This window comes from Nasonia vitripennis, chromosome 1 (genome assembly GCF_009193385.2).
Source record: "Nasonia vitripennis strain AsymCx chromosome 1, Nvit_psr_1.1, whole genome shotgun sequence".
NCBI classification, from domain to species: Eukaryota; Metazoa; Arthropoda; class Insecta; order Hymenoptera; family Pteromalidae; genus Nasonia; species Nasonia vitripennis.
The window spans coordinates 1,271,061-1,289,620 of record NC_045757.1 but is presented as its reverse complement, the minus strand read 5'-3'; the positions used below and the strand labels follow the sequence as shown (position 1 = coordinate 1,289,620).

The window sequence follows — 18,560 nt, the reverse complement described above, 5'->3', positions numbered from 1 at the left end:
GACTGAAGTTTTAGAGATAATTTTTTATTTAAAACTGCGTATTTTATTAAATTATTATTACATCGATATTCTATGATATAATTCTTGAGTAATTCTTCATTACCTTCTCAGCACACCAGGCATTTTTCTTTTAATCACATTATTGTCCTGATCTATCCGACAAAGGTCCATCACTTCCAAGAGATACGAGGCTTGATATTGCTCTTCGCCACCGGATGTTTCGGAATGCTTCGACAATAATTGTGCACTCGAACTTCCAGACAAAGTACAAGCAACGCGGCGATGACCCCGATCAACCAGATAGCCAAGATCGGCATGACCTCCCACAAGGTCACGTAATTCGGATTTGAATCGGTCAACTCCTCGTACTTGTAGAGATACTTTGATTTCAATCGTTGCAGTATACCGTTGTTCATCAGTCGCAAAATGCTGTAAAATAGTTAACGCACAAATCAGTACTCAACAACTGATATTTATACGACAGCAGACAGTGTACGTACTAATAGTTTAGCGTCTCCGTGTAGGGACTGTCTTTCGCCAAAGCTAATGACATCCACTCTACTCTTGACAGCTTTAACGACCCCAAAACACAGGGCAATTTTTGGTTGCTTCCGGAAAACGCTGTTTCATCGGAGTAGTATGCAATTTTCTCACGACACGCCTAAATTTATTTAAAAAAGCATTATACATCCATCAAGTTAGCTTATATTTAACATCATACCTGTTGAAATCCGTCGTATGGTTGTACAGGCATGGGCTTATCTGTCCTCAAACGGATTTTCAAGACTCCCACTAGAGGATCACCGTGGAGCTAAGATCAATCATTTAAGATATTACTTCTCAAATATACTGTAAATAAAGAATATAACGATGAACTCACTATCAAATCTTCGTCACGACTAGCATTCAAGACTATGAGTTGATAATCCGATTTCAAGAATTCACCGATTGTGGAGAACGGCAGGAAGGTCGTCAGGACTGTAATGTAGCTGGTTATGGAGACCGAATAGAGAGCGTTTATAAACAAGGATGACAAGAGGACCCAGAAGCAAAGTATCTGAGTGGTTGTATTGTTTGGTGGTTCTACATTACAGTGTAAAGACGTTTAATTATTACGGGGGTTACATCCAAAAAAGACAGGTTGTACCTGGTAGACCTTGTTGAGTATAGATACCCCAGACATTGATAAAATTGTCCAGAAACATCCTGCAGTTGAAATAAGGCCGTTGCATCTTATTCTTTGTCAGCCCCAATGTTATCCATGAGTATTTGTCGAATACCTATGGGAAACGTTGAAATGGGACCAATATTACTGCAATAGATCGTAAAACCTTAACAAAATCCGCCAGTATTATAACTCACTCGAAAATAAGCCGACCATTGAATGTTGGTCGAATTGGGCAGTCTAGCATAGAGGTAGGTGTGTGAATTCATCAGACGAATGGTGAAGTCCACCTGGTCCAGTCGACTATTCGAAATACTGAGAAGCGCGACCGCGATATCCGCCTTCTTTTCAAACATCGCCTTCATGAGACCTTCATATCCTCCTTCACCGTTATGTTAATTTGGAAGTTGGAGACGTTCTTCAACTCTTCTGTTAAGTTGGAAAGGTAATACCCGCGGTTATGATTGTACGCAATCGACGTATTTGGTCGCTGTTAATGTAATAGAACACAAGTATGATCTTATATCAATCATAATAAACTATAGCTATGCAACCGAAAATGCCACGTACCATAGCCACCTTGTTTTAATAAATAAATGCGACCCAGGCGTCCAAACGCCAAGTTCTACGACCTCAGTCGTGTTTTCGAAGATGGAATAGAACTTGTTGATATTTCTGCTTCCATAACAATAAGCAATCATCCTCGTGTCCATTTTCAAATTAAGCGGATTGCCTACGGGGTTCTCGCAGTCGATACCGGCTCCAGTCCCGATTATCGCAAACCAGCAGTGGGCCGAAATATCCGAGTTCTTTGTCGAAATTTGGAAGTGCTCAAGATTTTTCGTGTCCTCGATCAATAGGATAAAGAGAGGCGAACGATGATAACCACGACGACGATTTTCGCTCATTTCTCCCAGATGTTCGTAACTGATCACCTGTGAAGTTATCACAAATGTGCGTTGAATGCGTTTGGAAATTCGTGTGAAACATAAACGTGATGTTACCCTTTAACGCATCGTCGACCACGAAAAATATGCCCGAGAACCGGTAAAATTTTAGTATATCTTGGAACAACTTAGTGACGTTTCGAAAGAAGCCGGGCGCGTCATCACCGGTACCGTTGACATTAAAAATGGAGTAGACAAAAAGCAGCGGCAATAAATGGCCCATTGTCGGTCCTGCTACGAGAAGGACAATTTTTTCACCCAATTTCAAGATCAACGAGCGACTGTTCGTCAACTTTCCCTTTATTCATCGCTAGAATCAAATCAATACGCGGACTTAGCTTCTAATGCCGGGATTGTCCGGCTGTGCACTTGCTCGGTGTCCGCAATAAACTCTGTGTGTGATCTGCTGATCGGACAATTGCGGGTGTTGAACTAAACTACTGGATTATACACTGGGTGAACAAAATCGAAACCGACTCCTTTGTTAATAACAAAAATCCATACTGTTATACCCCTCGTCGCGCGTAACCGTAAAAAGCAGCACTTCGAATCGACCGACTAATCTCGCGTTTCCTTACTTTAAATTGCCCTCGCACCATTGTTTCTACCTACGTTCATCCGCAGCCTTCCCGGCTCGATGTACATATAGATACATTTATTATTCGGACAAAGCCACCGGACGCCTAAAACAAGCCCCGGAGGGTATGATTGTTTTTATTTTGTATTCGTATAATAGTCTCCGCCGGTAGCAGGGTAAACAATGCGACGAGGGGGACAGCAAAGCAGCCGTAATTGATCTCGTCGGCTTAAACGAAGTAAACGGCGTCCAAATAACGCCTCGCGATAAGTGAGCGTACGACCGCTGTTATAAAGGGGAGACAATAGGACGAGTGCGTTTCAGTGTTGGCCTGTTGTTTTGCGGTGAATGATCGCCGCAAATGTTCCACGCACCGATGTGCTGCTCGAATACGAGTTTTCAAACATGAGTAAGCTCGTTTTTCTGCTTTGTGCGCTAGCCGTCGCTGGATTCGCGCAGGCCAAGAGTATTCGTAAGTTTTTATCACGCTAAAATCATAAATATGCTTGAGGATTATAAAAAAATTACGCGACTCATGATCAGAAGACGCCTCGCAAGCTCGTCAACTGGTGCTTCTGAGCGGAGAGTCGGGCAAACTTTGGCGGGTGAGCCTCGACGCCGGCTTCGAATCCGTCCTGGAAGAGACGCGGTTGCCCATCAACGCCAATAGCAGTGACGCAATAGTCGACTTCGACCTGGACCCGAAGGGTGATCGACTGCTCGCCATCGATGAACACAGTCGCATCAACTCCAGCCGTCTTCACGATGCGAACCCCAACGACAAGCCCAAGAATTTCAGCAGCAGCGGCAGTTTCCAGTACCACCCCACAGGTCGGGACGCTCGCATAGCGTACGATTGGCTGGCGGGCAACGTCTACGCGATCGACAGTCAGTCCCAGGTGGTCGACGTGATCGGACTGAGGCATCAACCGCACCGTCACATGATCGAGACGGTCCTCTTTGAGCGCAAGGATCCGGTCATGGAGGAGAGGATCGTCAGGGAAAAGCCCAGGAGACTCGCTCTGGACCCCAGCGCTGGGGTCATGTTCGTGCTCACGGATATCAGAGGATCTATCAAGAACGTTGGTAGTATACGCGTTGATTTGCATATTGAATTCTGATTGATCGTACGATACACCGCCAGATTTACCGATCCAACATGGACGGCACCGGAAAGCGGCTGCTTGTCTCCGACGTGGGAGCTAAGGACGAGCTGATGGACATCGATCGGCAGAACAAGAGAATATACTGGGTGGACAACAAGGCGGGCTGGATCAGGAGCGTCGACTACGAGGGAGTCGATCTGGTGTCGGTGCTGAAAATCGAAAATCGACCACTGGCTCTCGCCGCACACGACGGCCGGCTCTTCTGGTCGACGAACTCGGACGGTGAGTACCGCGTAACTTTATTACCTAACGATTTACACTTACCGATTGTCACCCTCGCAGGCGCGAACGGCATAACCAGCATCAACCTCTGCCTGCCGAAGCCCGAGGGCGGCTGTCCGAAGCATCGAGACCTCCAACTCCGAAACCACTACGAGCTGCCGCACTTCATCAAGCTGGTCGAGTCGACCGATCGATCGCTCCAGCCCGAGATCGACGAGAGCAACCCCTGCGGTCTGGAGAACGGCGGCTGCCAGCATCTCTGTCTGCTCTCGTCGGCCAGGGAACGCAGCTGCGCCTGTGCCGTCGACTGGAAAGCCGACGGCGACGATCCTCTCAAGTGCCAACCGATCGCCGAGAACGACCGGCCGAAAAGACAGATGGACATGTACCATCAGCAGCCGACTCTCAGACCCGATCCCCAGCTGCCCCAGCAGCCGGCCCACATACCGATTTACATATTCTATCCCGGCAAGTGAGATCGGCCGGGTTCAATTATTATGTGTGCGTGGCAGATAATTTTCCTCCTTACCTCATATCGGCGATGTTTATTACGATTGTTTGCGTGCCTTTTTTACCGATAGTAGCTGTAGATTTTTGTACGCCAGTAGTAGTCTATTTGTAGTCCACGACAATAAATGGTATGATCGCATCAATCGGTTGCGGATGAGAAGTCGCTTTATTTCTCCTCCTGAGTGCTCGATATCCCTGAAAAAAAAAGGTCAAAGTCAGCGATGCGAGAGAAAAGGTAAAAGAATGTATAAGACAGAAGCAAGCCCTAATGCAAGCTCTCATCTCGGAAGCAGAAGCGCGACTGGTCGCCTCTCTGGAAATCGTAGCCGCTCGCTACACCAGGAGAGAAAATTGATGAAACATTAATCGACTCAGCGCAACAACAAGTTCGCCTCGCGCATAATTCATAATTCAGCGCGTACTGCGCGCTTTCTGTTCTCTCATCTCTCTCTCGTATACCCCTTTTGTGCACGAGCAAAAAATAAAATATTAATCAATCCGCGCGCGGCAAAAAAGTTATTCGCCGCTACAGCGCGTCGCGCATAATCGAAAGCCTGCGTCGCATAAAAAGTTATATAGCGTCGGGAGAAAAAAATTGCGGTATAGAGTATATAACATACGTTCGAAGATGGAAAGGGAGCCGATCAAGTACGAGGATATCTCGCGCCTTTACTACAGGCTCTTTCGTACTATGGGAATACTGCCCAGCTCCTCGTCGCGACGGACGACTCTTCTGCGCGTCTACTTTCACGTGACGATCGTGCTCTACTACTCGATGTCGATGTTCGACGGACTGAGGATGCTGGGACACAACGACATCGAGATCGAGTACGTGTTCGAGGAGGTCGTGATCCACGGGATTTGCGCGAGGTTCCTCATACTCTCCTGCCGGCGAGAAGAGTTGGCGGAACTGCTGCTGTCCTGCGAGAAGCTGTGGCGCATGCTGAAACCCGGCGAGGACCGAGTCGTCAAGAGCTACGAGAAGATAGCCAGGTACCTCGCGCACTACATCACGTGGACGACTTTGGTGGCGATTTTCTTCTACATCGTCGCGGCGAGGATCGTCAAGCTGCCGCCCGCCGAGGTCAACGGCACCGAGAGAAGGATGCTGCCGTTCAGGTTGGTCATGTGTTTCGATCGTTTGATCGCGCGTATACGATCGGATAAATTAAAGAGGCAATCGCACGTCTCGTATAGGTTCTACGTGGACGTGCAGAGGCAGCCCTGGTACGACATAGTCACGGTCCTGGAGATCGTGGTGGTGTTGAATATCGCGATGATTGTGTCGACGATCGAGACAACCGGACCCTTTCTCATAACGATGGCATGCGGCTACCTCAGGTCCATCCGTAACAGACTCCTGGCGATAGCCGACGAGGCCGAGGGTCGCGGCGAGATCTCGAGACTCTCGACGATCCGAGTCGTCAGCTGCGTCAAGTTTCACCAGAAGATCATGCGGTGAGGGGATAGAATATGCTAATTAATATTCCTATACTCTACAGCTATGATCAACGTGTTAGTTCGCAGCTTTTGCCAGGACATCGAGAAGCTCACGAGCAGCGTGCTCCTCGTCCAGGTCGTGTGCACGGCCTACAACATCTCGCTCGTAGGATTCAGGATACTGAAGGTAAGGACTTATTGCGCAATCGATTTATCCACGACACAGTGAGTATAGAGAAGTTCCGATTACGCATCGAGCAGAACGACCCCAACGCCGTCAAGTTCGTGCCGTTACTACTCTTGAACCTGCTGCAGTTGTTCACTGCTCAGTGGATTCCCGAGCATCTTCTCAGCGAGGTGCGCATAATTACATTGATATACGATTAGTGAGAAAAGCTCAATTCGATTATTAGACAATGGCTTTTCGGCAGAGCAAGGCGATAGCTAACGCGGCTTACAGCGCGAGCTTGCTGCATCCGGAGTACGAGCCCAGGGCCAATCGAGCTTTGCTCTTCGTCATGCTGAGGGCCAACCGACCGGTACAGATCACCGCCGGGGGATACATGAAGCTCTCGCTCGAGACATTCAAACGCGTGGGTTATACACGTTTTCAAGTTTCGCGCCTACTTATTCCGCGAGCTGTCGATATTTTTTTTTTTTTTTTTTTCAATTTTATTCGCAGATGCTGACGAGCGCTTTGTCCTTTTTCACTGTTCTCCGAAGCATCAACGACGGAGCTGGCGACGAGGGCGAATAGTTAACGATTAACTCTGCTACTGTTAAACGTAGGTGTCTGTAATAACATGACCTCGAGTACGAATAATAAAAATGTCTTTTTTCTTCGATGAAATAACGGTAAGCGATTTCGATTTCTCCGGCTAGTTTATACGGCCTCCCTCGCACCCCATTATTCCGCAAATAGCAGACGCGAGAGGAAAAAGCGCGGCGATAACTAAAGTAAAAGTAGTCGCGCGGCGCCTCTCGCGCGTAATCAATAGCCCTTTGGTACACGCGATTTCTATTGTCTCGCATAAATGCGACGTACTAAACTTTTACTACATCGCAAAAAATTATTCCTCGTCTATACCGGGTATAGTCGATTATTAATGAGTCCGCAGGCAGTATATGCGACAAAAAATGCAGGGCTATATTTATTGTTCAGGTAAGTTTAAGTCTAATTATTTTGCTTCTAATCATTTGTCTGGATATTTCGTGAAAAATTCGCGAATGTTTGCCTAATAAAAATAAGCCAGTTTATTCTAAAACCGTCCTTGGGGTCGATTTTTCCCTCTTCTAATAGCCACACGGTATGTATGTTTGCTATTGATATATAGGCCCAATTTCAAAAAGCAAAACAACCACGCAGTGTATATATGTATGCCCAACGTACTTACACGACGACGACGACGACTTCCGGTGCGCTCGCGCAAAGAGCCACTGCCGCCTACGTCCGTCATCGTCATATACATTATAAGTTCGCGCAAAGCTCGCGGCGCGCCATCGGTGATCAGTGACGTCCCGACCCGTGTCCCGCAAGATGGCCTCGTTCGTGCGGTAAGTCGATCATCGCCTATCAGCCGTTTCCCCCAGCCCATCTCTCGTTTCTCTCTCTCCCTCTCTCTCGCTCTTTTCGACCCTCTCGGCGCGATAGTCCTGGCCTCCAAGGGAAGCTCCCCCGAGCCCTCCACACCCTCGGTTATGCGCAGGCACCGGCGCGATTTGAGGTTAGGTCGCGTAGTCGCGTCGCGATCTATATATCCACGCGCGTTGTTTTCTGTGTTTATGCGCCACTTACCTGTCGCCGACCTCTGACGTGTCACGCCGGCCTCGGCCACGGCTTATCGCGGAAAACTCGCGCTAACCCCTCGATAACCCCGAGTCGTATTATGACACTCTGAGATCATCGCTGTGCTCAGCTCTTGTTTGGTTTTCCCGAGATTGCGTGCAGTTGACTCGCGGAGCGAGAGAGAGGCGGCTTATACTACTGTTGGCTATCGACCTAACTCGGAATCCCGACATGTCCTTTACTTGCAGACTGGGGATTGTGCTGCTATTAGCTGTCAACATGGTCCATGGTGTTCCCAGGGAGAACTTCAAGACCTGTGAACAGAGCAGCTTCTGCAGGTGAGCATCGATCCCAGCACTGACTTCTCTCTCTCTCTCTCTCTCTCTCTCTCTCTCTCTCTTATCTGATCGATGCTGTTCTTCCTATCTGGTTTGAATTTCATAACCAACGCCTGATAAGCAGAGTTGTTTTGATGCTAGGAAATCGAGCGCTGTAGGAAAAAAGTGAATTTCGCAATGTCATGCTTATTCTAGGCGATGCCGCAAAGTCGAGCCTGGGAAAACTGCTTACGAGCTGCTGCCCAACACGGTAGCTCACAATGAATCAACGCTGTACATTGAACTTTATAATAAAGACACCGGAGTCCACTACAACGTAGAGCTTACCGCTCTAAAGGGAAACTTGTTCAGGCTCCTTATCAATGAGAAGAATCCTCTGCACCCAAGGTACCAGGTGGAATATGCCTTGCAAGATCATCCGCAGCTTGCCAAGTTAGACTTGGTTGAGAAGACAGCCACCCACATCACTGTGGCCAATGGAGCCAACAAGGCTATTCTATTTGTCAGTCCTTTCAAGATTGATCTGTACTCTGGAGATCACTTGATTATATCCACCAATGCTCGTGGTCTCATGAGATTTGAGCACATGCGTACCAAGCCTGAACCGTAAGAATCTTTTTCAATATTGTGCAATGCTCTATAATAACAAGAATGTAATATTATTTTTATATTGTGCTCAGAAAACAAGAACATCCGGAACAACCAGATCCAGAGCATGTAGAGAAAGCACCAGAGCCTGCAACTCCAGAGTTCCCTGGTGATGGAGCAGAGAATGATCCTGGTGCATGGGAGGAGAATTTCAAGAGCCACCATGACTCCAAGCCTTTTGGACCTGAAGCTGTTGCCCTGGATTTCAGCTTCCCTGGAGCTGAACATGCCTATGGTATTCCGGAACATGCAGATTCCTTTGCCTTGAGGTCAACCAAGAGCTCTGAACCCTACAGGCTTTACAATCTCGACGTTTTCGAGTATGAAGTAAATGAAAGAATGTCACTCTATGGTGCTGTACCTGTACTTTACGCACATGGGTAAGTCAGAAGGGCCTAAATCATGTTATTTCCTCATTGCAATCAATCTACATCGCATTCTTCTCTACAGAAAGGAAAAAACTTCTGGAGTTTTCTGGCTCAATGCTGCTGAAACTTGGGTAGACATTCTCTCCAAGGCAGATAATAACGTCGTCGAGAGCATCGTCAACTTTGTATCCGGCTCAGCAAAGAAGCCCCAGGTAGATGCGCACTTTATGTCCGAGTCCGGTGTCATCGACGTCTTCTTCCTGCTCGGACCCGAACCCATGGACGTCTTTACGCAGTACACTAAGCTCACTGGCACGGCTCATCTGCCACCCGTAAGTACCCAGATACATCGTAGTCGACGATGAAAAGATGAAAACTGAAATGACATGGAATAAACCGTTTACAGATTTTCTCACTGGCTTACCACCAGTCTCGTTGGAACTACAACGACCAGGAGGATGTGCAGCAGATCGCCGATAACTTTGACAAGTACGACTTGCCGATGGATGTAATGTGGCTTGACATTGAGTACACTGACAGCAAAAAATACTTCACCTGGGACAAGAGAAAGTTCCCGAACCCACTAGAGATGATTAAGAATCTTACCACCAAAGGACGTAAACTTGTAGTCATTATCGATCCACATATCAAGCGTGACAGCAACTATTTCCTACACAATGAAGCTACCAACAATGGCTACTACGTAAAGCACAGGGACGGCAAAGATTACGAAGGTTGGTGTTGGCCTGGTGCCTCGTCGTACCTCGACTTCTTCGATCCTAAGGTACGCGATTACTATGGCAGCTTATACGACTTGAGCAAGTTCGAGGGTACGACGAATGACGTACACATCTGGAACGATATGAACGAGCCATCAGTATTTAACGGACCCGAGGTGACGATGCCCAAGGATCTGGTGCACTATGGTGGTTGGGAGCATCGAGATGTCCATAACATCAATGGTCTTGTCTACACCATGGCTACCTATGACGCTCTTTTCAAGCGTTCAGGTGGCACCCTCAGACCCTTCATCCTCTCGAGGTCATTCTTTGCTGGATCGCAGAGATTCGCTGCTGTTTGGACTGGCGACAACACCGCAGAATGGTCTCACCTTCAGGCGTCCTACCCTATGTGCCTGTCGCTCTCCATCTCGGGTATATCCTTCTGCGGTGCTGATGTAGGTGGCTTCTTTAAGAATCCAGATTCAGAACTATTTGTAAGGTAAGTCACTGACAATTTGGAAATGAAATTTACAGTTTATATTCTAAACCATCACTTAAATTTCTATTGAAATATAGATGGTACCAAGCTGGAGCCTGGTTGCCGTTCTTCCGTCAACATTCTCACATTGAGACGAAACGTCGCGAGCCCTGGACCTTCAACGACGAAGTAATCAATATTGTACGCGAATCACTGAGGTTGCGTTACTCGTATCTGCCTCTCTGGTACACATTGTTCCGCGAACACGAGATCAATGGCACACCTGTGCTCAGGCCGATCTGGGCTCACTATCCTGCTGAGTCCGATTCCTTCGCTATTGAAGACCAGATTCTCGTTGGTGATTCCATCCTCGTCAAGCCCGTTTTTGAACCGTCCGTCACCGAAGTCTCTGTATACTTCCCCGGTGAGGGCAAAGTTGCTTGGTAAGTTCATGTTTTAACGTTATTGCTTGAAAACAACAGATTTTCTTCAGATTTATTAAATAAAAACAACTGATTATATTTTAGGTACGACATCGACACGTTGCAGAAGTATGGTGATGTAAGCAAGCTAAGTATTCCGGTAACGCTGCACAGGATTCCCGTATTCCAGCGAGAGGGTTCAATAGTGCCACGTAAAATGCGCATCAGGCGCAGCACCGTTGCTATGAAGAACGATCCCTACACGTTGGTGGTAATAGCCGATACTCAAGGTCAGGCTAAAGGCAACCTTTACATCGATGACGAGGCCAGCTTCGAGTACAGGCATGGCAAGTACCTTTACCTCAGGCTGAAACTCGAAGGCAAGAAGCTTACCTCGACCCTGCTCCAAAAACTTGCTGCATACAGTACTAAGAGCTGGCTCGAGCGCGTTGACATTGTCAATCCGCCAAAGGGCATCACCAAGGCAGTCCTACATTCCAAGGGTATGTGGACTTTTAATGTTTTGCTATTTCTTGAACAAATAAGTTCTGATTCAGTATTATGATTTACTTACAGCTCAAGGTAAAATTGACTTGGAAGCCAAGTACAATCCTAACAACCACGTTTTGACGGTACGTAAACCAGGTGTAAATATGGGCGAGGAATGGACCATCGAATTGATCGCCTAAGGGTAAGATTTCTGAAAGAAACAGAGGAGGGCAATATGTTTTAGAAGAATATCTTCAATACACATTCACACAGGAGAATGCTCTTTTTTGATGATGTAGCAAATCGTGCAACGTTTTTTCATCTGTGATCAGTATAAAATATTGTAATGAATAATGACAAAATGTTGTATAGAGTTCTTTGTAGATATATAACAGGATAATGCAAGCAATGATGATAATGCCTGTAAAACTCAGATAATACACAGCTCATCGAGTCTTTATCTCGGGATACTCAAATTTTTACAAGTAGCACAGAAGCACAGTTAGTCTACTATTATCTTTTACGTAAATTGAGTGAGTTTGCATTTTTATATAAGTATATGCATATGCACGTCAGTGTGGACTCACAGGCTGCAAGTGTGCGCTAGTTTATTCATATAGGCGAAAGCGTTATTGTTTTCTCATGTAAACGACGATTGAATTTTTTTCTTTTATTGTCTTCGAAAAAACGGGGCAGTGAAGATAATCGACGTGGTCGAAGCAATGTTTGTAATTTATAATGGAGATGTCGAAGACCAATTAAATATACGTTTTACGTTGTAATAAAACTGCGTTAATTCATTTAACAATCTGCAGGTGTACCCGTCCTTTGCTAAATCTATCAATAAGCGTGCATCACTCACAACAATGCTATTTCCTTGATAACAACGGTTACTATGCCTACTATCAATTGTCGTATCAAATCTAAGCATTTATCAATTTATACTTTTAACTACAAATGAATGGGAAAAAAAGTTGATTACGTAGATTAAAGTAATAATTATCAGTATAAAGGTATAAAAATGTGCTAGATAGCGAAGGTATAAAGTAACTAACTAGCTATCGTCCTATTGTTGATGACTGCTGGGACTCGCAGACCAAAGAAGAAAGAAAAAATGACTCTGCTTTGGAAGCTTCTCATTCTGTTTGCATTCGCAACTTTGGCCACTGACGCAGTGGATAGAAATATTTTTAAAACTTGCCAACAGAGCAGTTTCTGCAGGTTTGCAAATAAATATTAATATTATTACTCACTGCAGTTTAAAAAATTGTTTAAATATTTTGTTTAAAACCATAGACGATGTCGCCAAGCCACAAACGCAGCCCCGCCCTTTGCCGTGCGACCCTGGAACATAACGTTGGGCCACTCTTACGTCCGAGCCCAGCTGTACCACAAAAAGACGAACGTCAACTTCACGATCGAACTAAGTGCAACGCCTGACCATAGCTTTCGTCTGCGTATAAACGAACGTAATCCACTGAAACCAAGGCATCAGGTTCGCGGTGTTCTGAAAGACGAAGACCGACTGGCCTTAGGTCAACTAAAGCTCGTTAAGCACACGGACATCAATTTCGTGGTATCTAGTGGACCCAATCGGGCTTATCTTCAAGCTAGCCCATTCAAAATTGACTTCTATGCTAGTAATCGACACGTGCTGACGGTGAATGCCAAGGGACTCATGCGGTTTGAGCATCTGAGGACCAAGTAAGTGTTGCTGATTTAACAATGAAAAAATATGAATTTATTTGCGTAAATCATCGAATCGAAGGAACTCAACGAACTCTGGCGACGGCGCGGAGTTGGAGCCAGGCGCCTGGGAAGAGGAATTCCGAGGCCACAAAGACTCAAAGCCATTGGGTCCAGAAGCTGTCGCCCTGGACTTTGGCTTCCCCGAGGCTCGATACGCCTACGGATTGCCCGAACACGCTGACAGTCTGGCTTTAAAGCAGACTCAAGCCCCTGCCGAACCCTACAGACTCTACAATTTGGATGTCTTCAGACACGAAGCTTATGAGAGGATGTCACTGTACGGATCCATTCCCCTACTTTATGCTCACGGTGAAAAGTCCACAGCTGGAGTTTTTTGGCTCAACGCGGCAGAGACATGGATAGACATTTCCGCGCTGAATAATAATAACAGTTCGGGGGATAACAGTCCACCTGGAGTTCATGCCCATTTGATGTCTGAGTCTGGAATCATCGATGTCTTCTGCCTTCTTGGTCCTACGCCCATGGACGCTTTTCGACAGTACACGACTCTTACGGGAACTGGCAATTTACCACCTGTACCGTATACGCATTAACGCAACAAATTGAATACATCTACGTCGATATTTAACTACAACTGTTTAATCGTAGATATTCGCTCTGGGCTACCACCAATCTCGTTGGAACTACGACAACCAGTCTGACGTGTTGCAGGTGTCGCGGGGCTTTGACACGCACGACATGCCACTGGACGTGATGTGGTTGGACATTGAATACACCAATGGTAAACGATACTTCACCTGGGACCCGAAGAATTTTTCCGATCCCCAAACGATGGTGGCAAATCTAACAGCTCAAGGACGCAAGCTTGTGGTCATCATCGACCCTCATATCAAGCGGGATGATCAGTACTTTCTTCACTCGGATGCTACCAAGCTTGGATACTACGTGAAGAAGAGGGATGGAAAGGATTACGAGGGAGAGAGTTGGCCTGGTTCGTCGTCCTACTTGGATTTGTTCAACCCTAAAGCGAGGGAATATTACTTGAGTTTATACGATTTCAGGTAAGGATGTGTGAAATGCGCGATCGAGCAAGTTTCGTGATTATGTAATCGATTTCTGGAATTTCCAGCAAGTTTAAAGGTACGACGAAAGACGTGCATATCTGGAACGATATGAACGAGCCGAGCTGTCAGAGCGGTCCAGAAGTAACATTACCGAAGGACCTGGTTCATTATGGTGGCTGGGAACACCGGGACGTTCACAATCTTTACGGACTAGCGCAGCACTCGGCCACCTACGAGGGTATGCTCCGACGCACCAAGGGAAAGCTCAGACCGTTTATACTGACCAGGTCGTTCTTTGCTGGGTCGCAGAGGTTCGCCGCAGTTTGGACTGGTGATAACATGGCCGAGTGGTCTCACTTGAAGATCTCGTATGCTGAGTGCCTTTCCTTGGCCATAAGCGGGATATCGTTTTGTGGCTCCGATGTAACTGGTTTTGCCACTGAACCCAGTACTGAACTTTACGTCAGGTAGGTCATGTATGACATAAAAGAAGAAAAGTCAGGGAATCGACTTAATAAAGTAAAAAAAAAAAAAATGCAGATGGTACCAAGCTGGTGTTTGGCTTCCATTTTTCCGCCAGCACTCAGAACTTACAACCAAACGACGCGAACCCTGGCTTCTCGGCGAAGAGGTAACCACTCGTGTGAGAGACTCTCTGAGACTGCGCTACTCGTACTTGCCTCTCTGGTACACGCTGTTTCGGGAGCACGAGATCGATGGCACTCCAGTGATAAGGCCTCTCTGGGCTCATTACCCAACGGAGATCGAAACCTTCGCTATCGATGACCACCTCTTACTCGGCGATTCTATTCTCGTAAGACCTGTCGTTGAACCAAACGTAAGCACTGTGTCGGTCTACTTTCCCGGAGAAGCCATAGTCACGTGGTACGACATACACACACAAGTAAGTGAGGTTCGTTTTTCATAATAAAAATATGAGCATAAATAAAATGCATCGTGCTAAATCGTTCGCAGAAAGCTTATTCAAACGGTAGAGTCGACATCCCGGTGACTCTGGACCGCATTCCGGTGTACCAGAGGTCTGGAAGTGTAATACCTAGGAAAATGAAGCAGCGTCCGAGTACCGTCGGGATGAAAGACGATCCCTATACTCTAGATATTGTGCTCGACGCCAACAAACGCGCTCGAGGCAGTCTCTACATCGACGATCAAGAGAGCTTTGATTACCGAGAGGGGAAATTTAAGCATGTAGCGCTCGACTTCAAAGGTGGCTCACTCAGCTCAAAGCTCCTGTACGAAGGTGATTTCCTAACTAAGAGTGCACTAGAGAAGATCGTGATCGTAAATCCCCCCAAAGACGTTAGTTCGGCGATTCTTTTTTCGGAGCGTGAGTTATTTTTTCTCTATTTACTTGATATTTATTGTTTGAGCTAATTTATTATTTTTCAACTCTTTTTAGCCAATACGCTAATGAATTTGAGAACAGAATACAGTTCAGATAAGGACGTCTTGACTTTGGAAGGTCTGAACATAAACATAAACAAGGAATGGTCAATCGCTCTGCTTGACTAATAGCTGAATTAAGCTTTCAATTTCCAATCGCAATGTATTTCACTTCTTTATACATTGAAAAATGTTGTATATAAAGTTTGTATATACAATTCTTACAACGAGAAAATAAATAATATATTTTACAAATCATCGTAAAACGCAATAATAAATATGTTAACAGGCAACCCGATTTTCTTTACCCCATTTTCGCATCACTCGAATGATCTGTTCGACTTGTGAGTTCGAGGTATTTCTAAGTAGCTTCACAACTTCCGACAACAACTCCCTAGAAAAAATACGAACATCGACAATTAGAGAAAAAGACCATTTTTAGCAAGAGAAAAATAGAATTTTATGACAAACTTTGGGAGCTTCTCCGCAACAATGTACTGAAAAGTTCCGCAACAGGCGCCACGCTTGCCCTCCCAGTGTTCTGGCGAGGGGTCTAGTCTTTCCAGCATATCAAAAGCTTTGGCTGCGTACCAGAAGTCCCCCACGACGTAGCACGTGTTTGCTATTAACTGCAGCAGATTGAAAGATTCCGGGGTGGGCTCCATCTTTAGGTATAGTTCCCAGGCCAGCTGTCCCTTCTTGTTCATTATATCTGACAATGATATAAAAACAATGAGATCGATTCTCGCAAAAGAGCGAATATGCAAAAGTTCACTCACAGCAGTAGGCAAGCAGACTGATGTAAGCCGAGTCATTTCGATACCTCTCGTATCTGATAGTCATAAAAGCCTCCTCGGCTTCCTTGTAGTGACCGGTAGCGACCTGGGCCTGAGCGTAATTGAAGTTGAAGCTATCAACGTTCGAGAAGTAGGTTTTAATCGAGTTCAAGTAGACAAGAACGTCCTTGAACTGACGATAGAGGAAGTAAAACGAAGCCATGCACTGTCGTCCAGGTATCGTGTCGCATTCGGAGGCTGAGGTGCCAACTAGCTGGAAGTATTGCTGGGCTACCTTGATGTATTCTTGCTATGGGCGAAAAGTTTGATGAGAAAAAAAATCACGAGCAGAGTAAATACGGTAGGACTGTTGGAGTCTTACGGAGTTTCTTTCTTGGCCGACGACAGCATTGACTATACCCTTCAGAATGTATTCCTGAGGAACTGTGGGCTCGAGGTCCTTTATCAACTCGTAAGCTTCGTGATTCTCGTGCTGTTTCAAGTAGTAGATGACTAGATTCAATCTAGCCTCTGGAATGACGTCCACCAGGTTCGGCAGGACTTGCATCGCGCCCTCTCCGTTTCTAAAAACCTGTTATCATTTTTTCTGACGATTTATTCTACGTTACTATTAAGTGCAAAATAATTTTGACTCATCTCTGAGCGAGACCCACCACTATATTGTGCTGAATAAGATCGTTACCGAAGTTGCTGGTGCTGGAAACTTTGTCGATAAGCTGCTTGAGCTCGACCATTTCGGAAGTGCTCTTATAGAAACGAAAGTGATTGCAGGCTTTCAAATTGATAGCCGTCGCACTGTCGGGGTACTTTTGCAGGTATACCTGAAGCACATCCTGCGCCACGTCGTAGTAGTCCAGCTTGTAGTAACAGAGAGCTACGTAAACGTTAAGCGCCAGATACTCCCTATAAATTTGAATACAATGAAAGGAAATATCGGACGTTAACCGTTGAGTCGGTGCGGTAAGACAGAATTTAATCGTGGGCACACCTGTTTTCAAGCAAAACTTTCTTGTAAATATCGATGGCTTCCTGATAGTGAGCCCGGAGATAGTGGACAGAAGCGAGGCAGAGCTGGTCTTCCGCGATATCGCGAAGCTTCTCCTCGTACTCCTCCAGCTGCGTCTTATCCGACAACTTGTAGGCCAGATGGAGCAACAGTCTAGTCTTCAGCTGACTGTCCGGCGCATCGGCCAGAATCTTCTGACTCTCCGGGTACATGCCAAGATAGAAGTAGCAACAAGCCACGTAGGTGCCGAGTTCGGGCGCATCTTTGCCGTCGGCGGACTTCCTCAGAACCTCGTAAATGTCGGCGGCTTTGCGGTAGTCGCCGAGATGAAACGAGCAATAAGCTATCCACAAGCGGCTGTCCTTGTTGCTGCTGGCCGGGTTAGCGGTTTCGTTGAACTCGAGAAGGGTGAGAGCTCCGGTGTAGTCGCGTCGCGACAGGAATTCCTCGAGGCTCGGGATCTCGCGTTTCGAGGCCGATTTCCGAGAACCTTCGCCCGAGGCTGGCTTTGCACGTGACAGGATCTGAAATGTCATAGAGATGCTTTTGCGTTTTACTTTATTTGATATATATATATATTAACAGGTGTGTAAGACATTTTAATAAAAGAACGTCCGACGTTTAAAAGTACAAAATAAAAGAAGGAAAATCAAGCGTAATCAAGAAGCTGAGAATTTTGAAAGAGCGCGTGCATACGAAAAATTCAAAAAATCATAAACATTTCGATACAAGTACGTGTAGAATACAATCAATGGTACGTGTCATCGCCGTGAAATGTGTGCCGACCACTACCTCTGACTAAAGTGATGATAACTTCCTTTTCCAACATTGAAAATAATTTTTTTTTTTTTTTTTTTTTCATAGCAACAAGCAACTATTCGAATCAAAACAAACGATCGTTTTCTCTCGGTCAACAACTCCGAAACCAAACAACTCGATAGCCCTCACCATAATATCCCGTCAATCTGTCAGTGGCAAAAAATCTCGAAAAGCAGCTCCGACTCCAAAACGAAAACGGCGACTCCGAAGCGTATATGTACAAAAAGCATCAATCGCGCGATCCTCTGTTGCCGTTTGTTGCCATGGCAACGGCGTAGAAACCTCCGGAACCGAAACGAGTGACGTCTCGTTTTCCGGCCGTTCCTCCGTCCAAAATAACGTAGTTTTTGCACGCAAGCCATCATAAGTAAGTATACATCCATCTTTCTCTCTCCTGCTCGACGATAACAACGGCTATCGCCCCACCAGCGGCCGTCTCTCTTTGTGCGTGCGGTGCGCAAATGCTACACCCACAGAGAGAC

At 46.2% G+C, this 18,560-nt stretch overlaps 6 protein-coding genes across 13 annotated transcripts; 4 read left to right on the top strand and 2 right to left on the bottom strand.

The window, feature by feature from the left end:
* Positions 1 to 8: 8 nt before the first annotated feature.
* LOC103315479 lies at positions 9 to 2,879 on the bottom strand. Of its 3 annotated transcripts, XM_008204539.4 has the most exons (8): positions 2,170 to 2,879; positions 1,736 to 2,100; positions 1,363 to 1,655; positions 1,148 to 1,280; positions 881 to 1,083; positions 722 to 811; positions 501 to 661; positions 9 to 429 (listed from the first exon to the last, which is right to left on the bottom strand). In XM_008204539.4, the coding sequence occupies exons 3-8, from the start codon at positions 1,528 to 1,530 to the stop codon at positions 171 to 173; spliced, it is 1,014 nt and encodes a 337-aa protein (XP_008202761.1). In that variant the 5' UTR covers positions 1,531 to 1,655; positions 1,736 to 2,100; positions 2,170 to 2,879; the 3' UTR covers positions 9 to 170. The 3 variants fall into 3 exon arrangements, with proteins under 3 accessions (XP_008202761.1, XP_031777587.1, XP_032451817.1); XM_031921727.2 differs by having other exon boundaries at positions 1,736 to 2,879; XM_032595926.1 differs by lacking the exons at positions 1,736 to 2,100; positions 2,170 to 2,879.
* Positions 2,880 to 2,990: 111 nt separating this feature from the next.
* On the top strand, positions 2,991 to 4,735 carry LOC100121973 (low-density lipoprotein receptor-related protein 6). 2 transcript variants are annotated; one of them, XM_001605525.6, is made up of 4 exons: positions 2,991 to 3,161; positions 3,233 to 3,771; positions 3,834 to 4,077; positions 4,138 to 4,735. In XM_001605525.6, exons 1-4 carry the CDS (start codon positions 3,038 to 3,040, stop codon positions 4,551 to 4,553), a joined length of 1,323 nt encoding a protein of 440 aa, XP_001605575.2. In that variant the 5' UTR covers positions 2,991 to 3,037; the 3' UTR covers positions 4,554 to 4,735. The 2 variants fall into 2 exon arrangements, with proteins under 2 accessions (XP_001605575.2, XP_008202763.1); XM_008204541.4 differs by having other exon boundaries at positions 2,995 to 3,161; positions 3,236 to 3,771.
* Positions 4,736 to 4,859: 124 nt separating this feature from the next.
* On the top strand, positions 4,860 to 6,880 carry Or230 (odorant receptor 230). 4 transcript variants are annotated; one of them, XM_031921667.1, is made up of 6 exons: positions 4,860 to 5,706; positions 5,785 to 6,045; positions 6,115 to 6,214; positions 6,289 to 6,384; positions 6,441 to 6,620; positions 6,710 to 6,880. In XM_031921667.1, the coding sequence occupies exons 1-6, from the start codon at positions 5,216 to 5,218 to the stop codon at positions 6,782 to 6,784; spliced, it is 1,203 nt and encodes a 400-aa protein (XP_031777527.1). In that variant the 5' UTR covers positions 4,860 to 5,215; the 3' UTR covers positions 6,785 to 6,880. The 4 variants fall into 4 exon arrangements, with proteins under 4 accessions (XP_031777527.1, XP_031777529.1, XP_031777528.1 ...); NM_001190660.1 differs by having other exon boundaries at positions 5,216 to 5,706; positions 6,459 to 6,620; positions 6,710 to 6,784; XM_031921669.1 differs by lacking the exon at positions 6,710 to 6,880 and having other exon boundaries at positions 6,108 to 6,214; positions 6,459 to 6,588.
* Positions 6,881 to 7,536: 656 nt separating this feature from the next.
* LOC100121937 (alpha glucosidase II alpha subunit-like) lies at positions 7,537 to 12,065 on the top strand. The gene is made up of 9 exons (NM_001159962.1): positions 7,537 to 7,581; positions 8,062 to 8,151; positions 8,347 to 8,757; positions 8,832 to 9,179; positions 9,250 to 9,499; positions 9,574 to 10,388; positions 10,466 to 10,810; positions 10,895 to 11,292; positions 11,366 to 12,065. The coding sequence occupies exons 1-9, from the start codon at positions 7,565 to 7,567 to the stop codon at positions 11,476 to 11,478; spliced, it is 2,787 nt and encodes a 928-aa protein (NP_001153434.1). The 5' UTR covers positions 7,537 to 7,564; the 3' UTR covers positions 11,479 to 12,065.
* Positions 12,066 to 12,330: 265 nt separating this feature from the next.
* On the top strand, positions 12,331 to 15,711 carry LOC100678569 (neutral alpha-glucosidase AB-like). Its single transcript, XM_008204536.3, has 8 exons — positions 12,331 to 12,499; positions 12,575 to 12,982; positions 13,047 to 13,563; positions 13,637 to 14,049; positions 14,118 to 14,519; positions 14,593 to 14,956; positions 15,028 to 15,400; positions 15,473 to 15,711. Exons 1-8 carry the CDS (start codon positions 12,354 to 12,356, stop codon positions 15,583 to 15,585), a joined length of 2,736 nt encoding a protein of 911 aa, XP_008202758.1. The 5' UTR covers positions 12,331 to 12,353; the 3' UTR covers positions 15,586 to 15,711.
* LOC100121920 (intraflagellar transport protein 56) lies at positions 15,600 to 18,559 on the bottom strand. 2 transcript variants are annotated; one of them, XM_032595915.1, is made up of 7 exons: positions 18,208 to 18,559; positions 17,242 to 17,783; positions 16,907 to 17,156; positions 16,615 to 16,824; positions 16,236 to 16,542; positions 15,928 to 16,168; positions 15,600 to 15,850 (listed from the first exon to the last, which is right to left on the bottom strand). In XM_032595915.1, the coding sequence occupies exons 1-7, from the start codon at positions 18,208 to 18,210 to the stop codon at positions 15,739 to 15,741; spliced, it is 1,665 nt and encodes a 554-aa protein (XP_032451806.1). In that variant the 5' UTR covers positions 18,211 to 18,559; the 3' UTR covers positions 15,600 to 15,738. The 2 variants fall into 2 exon arrangements, with proteins under 2 accessions (XP_032451806.1, XP_031777565.1); XM_031921705.1 differs by lacking the exon at positions 18,208 to 18,559 and adding an exon at positions 17,989 to 18,068.
* Position 18,560: the final 1 nt, after the last annotated feature.

Coding starts and splice junctions, on each gene's coding strand:
- LOC103315479 (XM_031921727.2), bottom strand. CDS start 1,530: ATGAAGGCGATGTTTGAAAAGAAGGCGGATATCGCGGTCGCGCTTCTC. Junction 1,281..1,362: donor AATGGTCGGCTTATTTTCGA/GTGAGTTATAAT, acceptor CGTTTCCCATAG/GTATTCGACAAATACTCATG. Junction 430..500: donor ACGGAGACGCTAAACTATTA/GTACGTACACTG, acceptor ACTATTTTACAG/CATTTTGCGACTGATGAACA.
- LOC100121973 (XM_001605525.6), top strand. CDS start 3,038: ATGATCGCCGCAAATGTTCCACGCACCGATGTGCTGCTCGAATACGAG. Junction 3,162..3,232: donor CGCGCAGGCCAAGAGTATTC/GTAAGTTTTTAT, acceptor ACTCATGATCAG/AAGACGCCTCGCAAGCTCGT. Junction 3,772..3,833: donor TCAGAGGATCTATCAAGAAC/GTTGGTAGTATA, acceptor ATACACCGCCAG/ATTTACCGATCCAACATGGA.
- Or230 (XM_031921667.1), top strand. CDS start 5,216: ATGGAAAGGGAGCCGATCAAGTACGAGGATATCTCGCGCCTTTACTAC. Junction 6,215..6,288: donor TAGGATTCAGGATACTGAAG/GTAAGGACTTAT, acceptor CGCATCGAGCAG/AACGACCCCAACGCCGTCAA. Junction 6,621..6,709: donor CGCTCGAGACATTCAAACGC/GTGGGTTATACA, acceptor TTTTATTCGCAG/ATGCTGACGAGCGCTTTGTC.
- LOC100121937 (NM_001159962.1), top strand. Junction 8,152..8,346: donor GAACAGAGCAGCTTCTGCAG/GTGAGCATCGAT, acceptor TGCTTATTCTAG/GCGATGCCGCAAAGTCGAGC. Junction 11,293..11,365: donor GGCAGTCCTACATTCCAAGG/GTATGTGGACTT, acceptor ATTTACTTACAG/CTCAAGGTAAAATTGACTTG.
- LOC100678569 (XM_008204536.3), top strand. CDS start 12,354: ATGACTGCTGGGACTCGCAGACCAAAGAAGAAAGAAAAAATGACTCTG. Junction 13,564..13,636: donor GAACTGGCAATTTACCACCT/GTACCGTATACG, acceptor GTTTAATCGTAG/ATATTCGCTCTGGGCTACCA. Junction 15,401..15,472: donor GGCGATTCTTTTTTCGGAGC/GTGAGTTATTTT, acceptor AACTCTTTTTAG/CCAATACGCTAATGAATTTG.
- LOC100121920 (XM_031921705.1), bottom strand. CDS start 18,024: ATGACACGTACCATTGATTGTATTCTACACGTACTT. Junction 16,543..16,614: donor TCGGCCAAGAAAGAAACTCC/GTAAGACTCCAA, acceptor TTTCGCCCATAG/CAAGAATACATCAAGGTAGC. Junction 16,169..16,235: donor CAGTCTGCTTGCCTACTGCT/GTGAGTGAACTT, acceptor TATCATTGTCAG/ATATAATGAACAAGAAGGGA.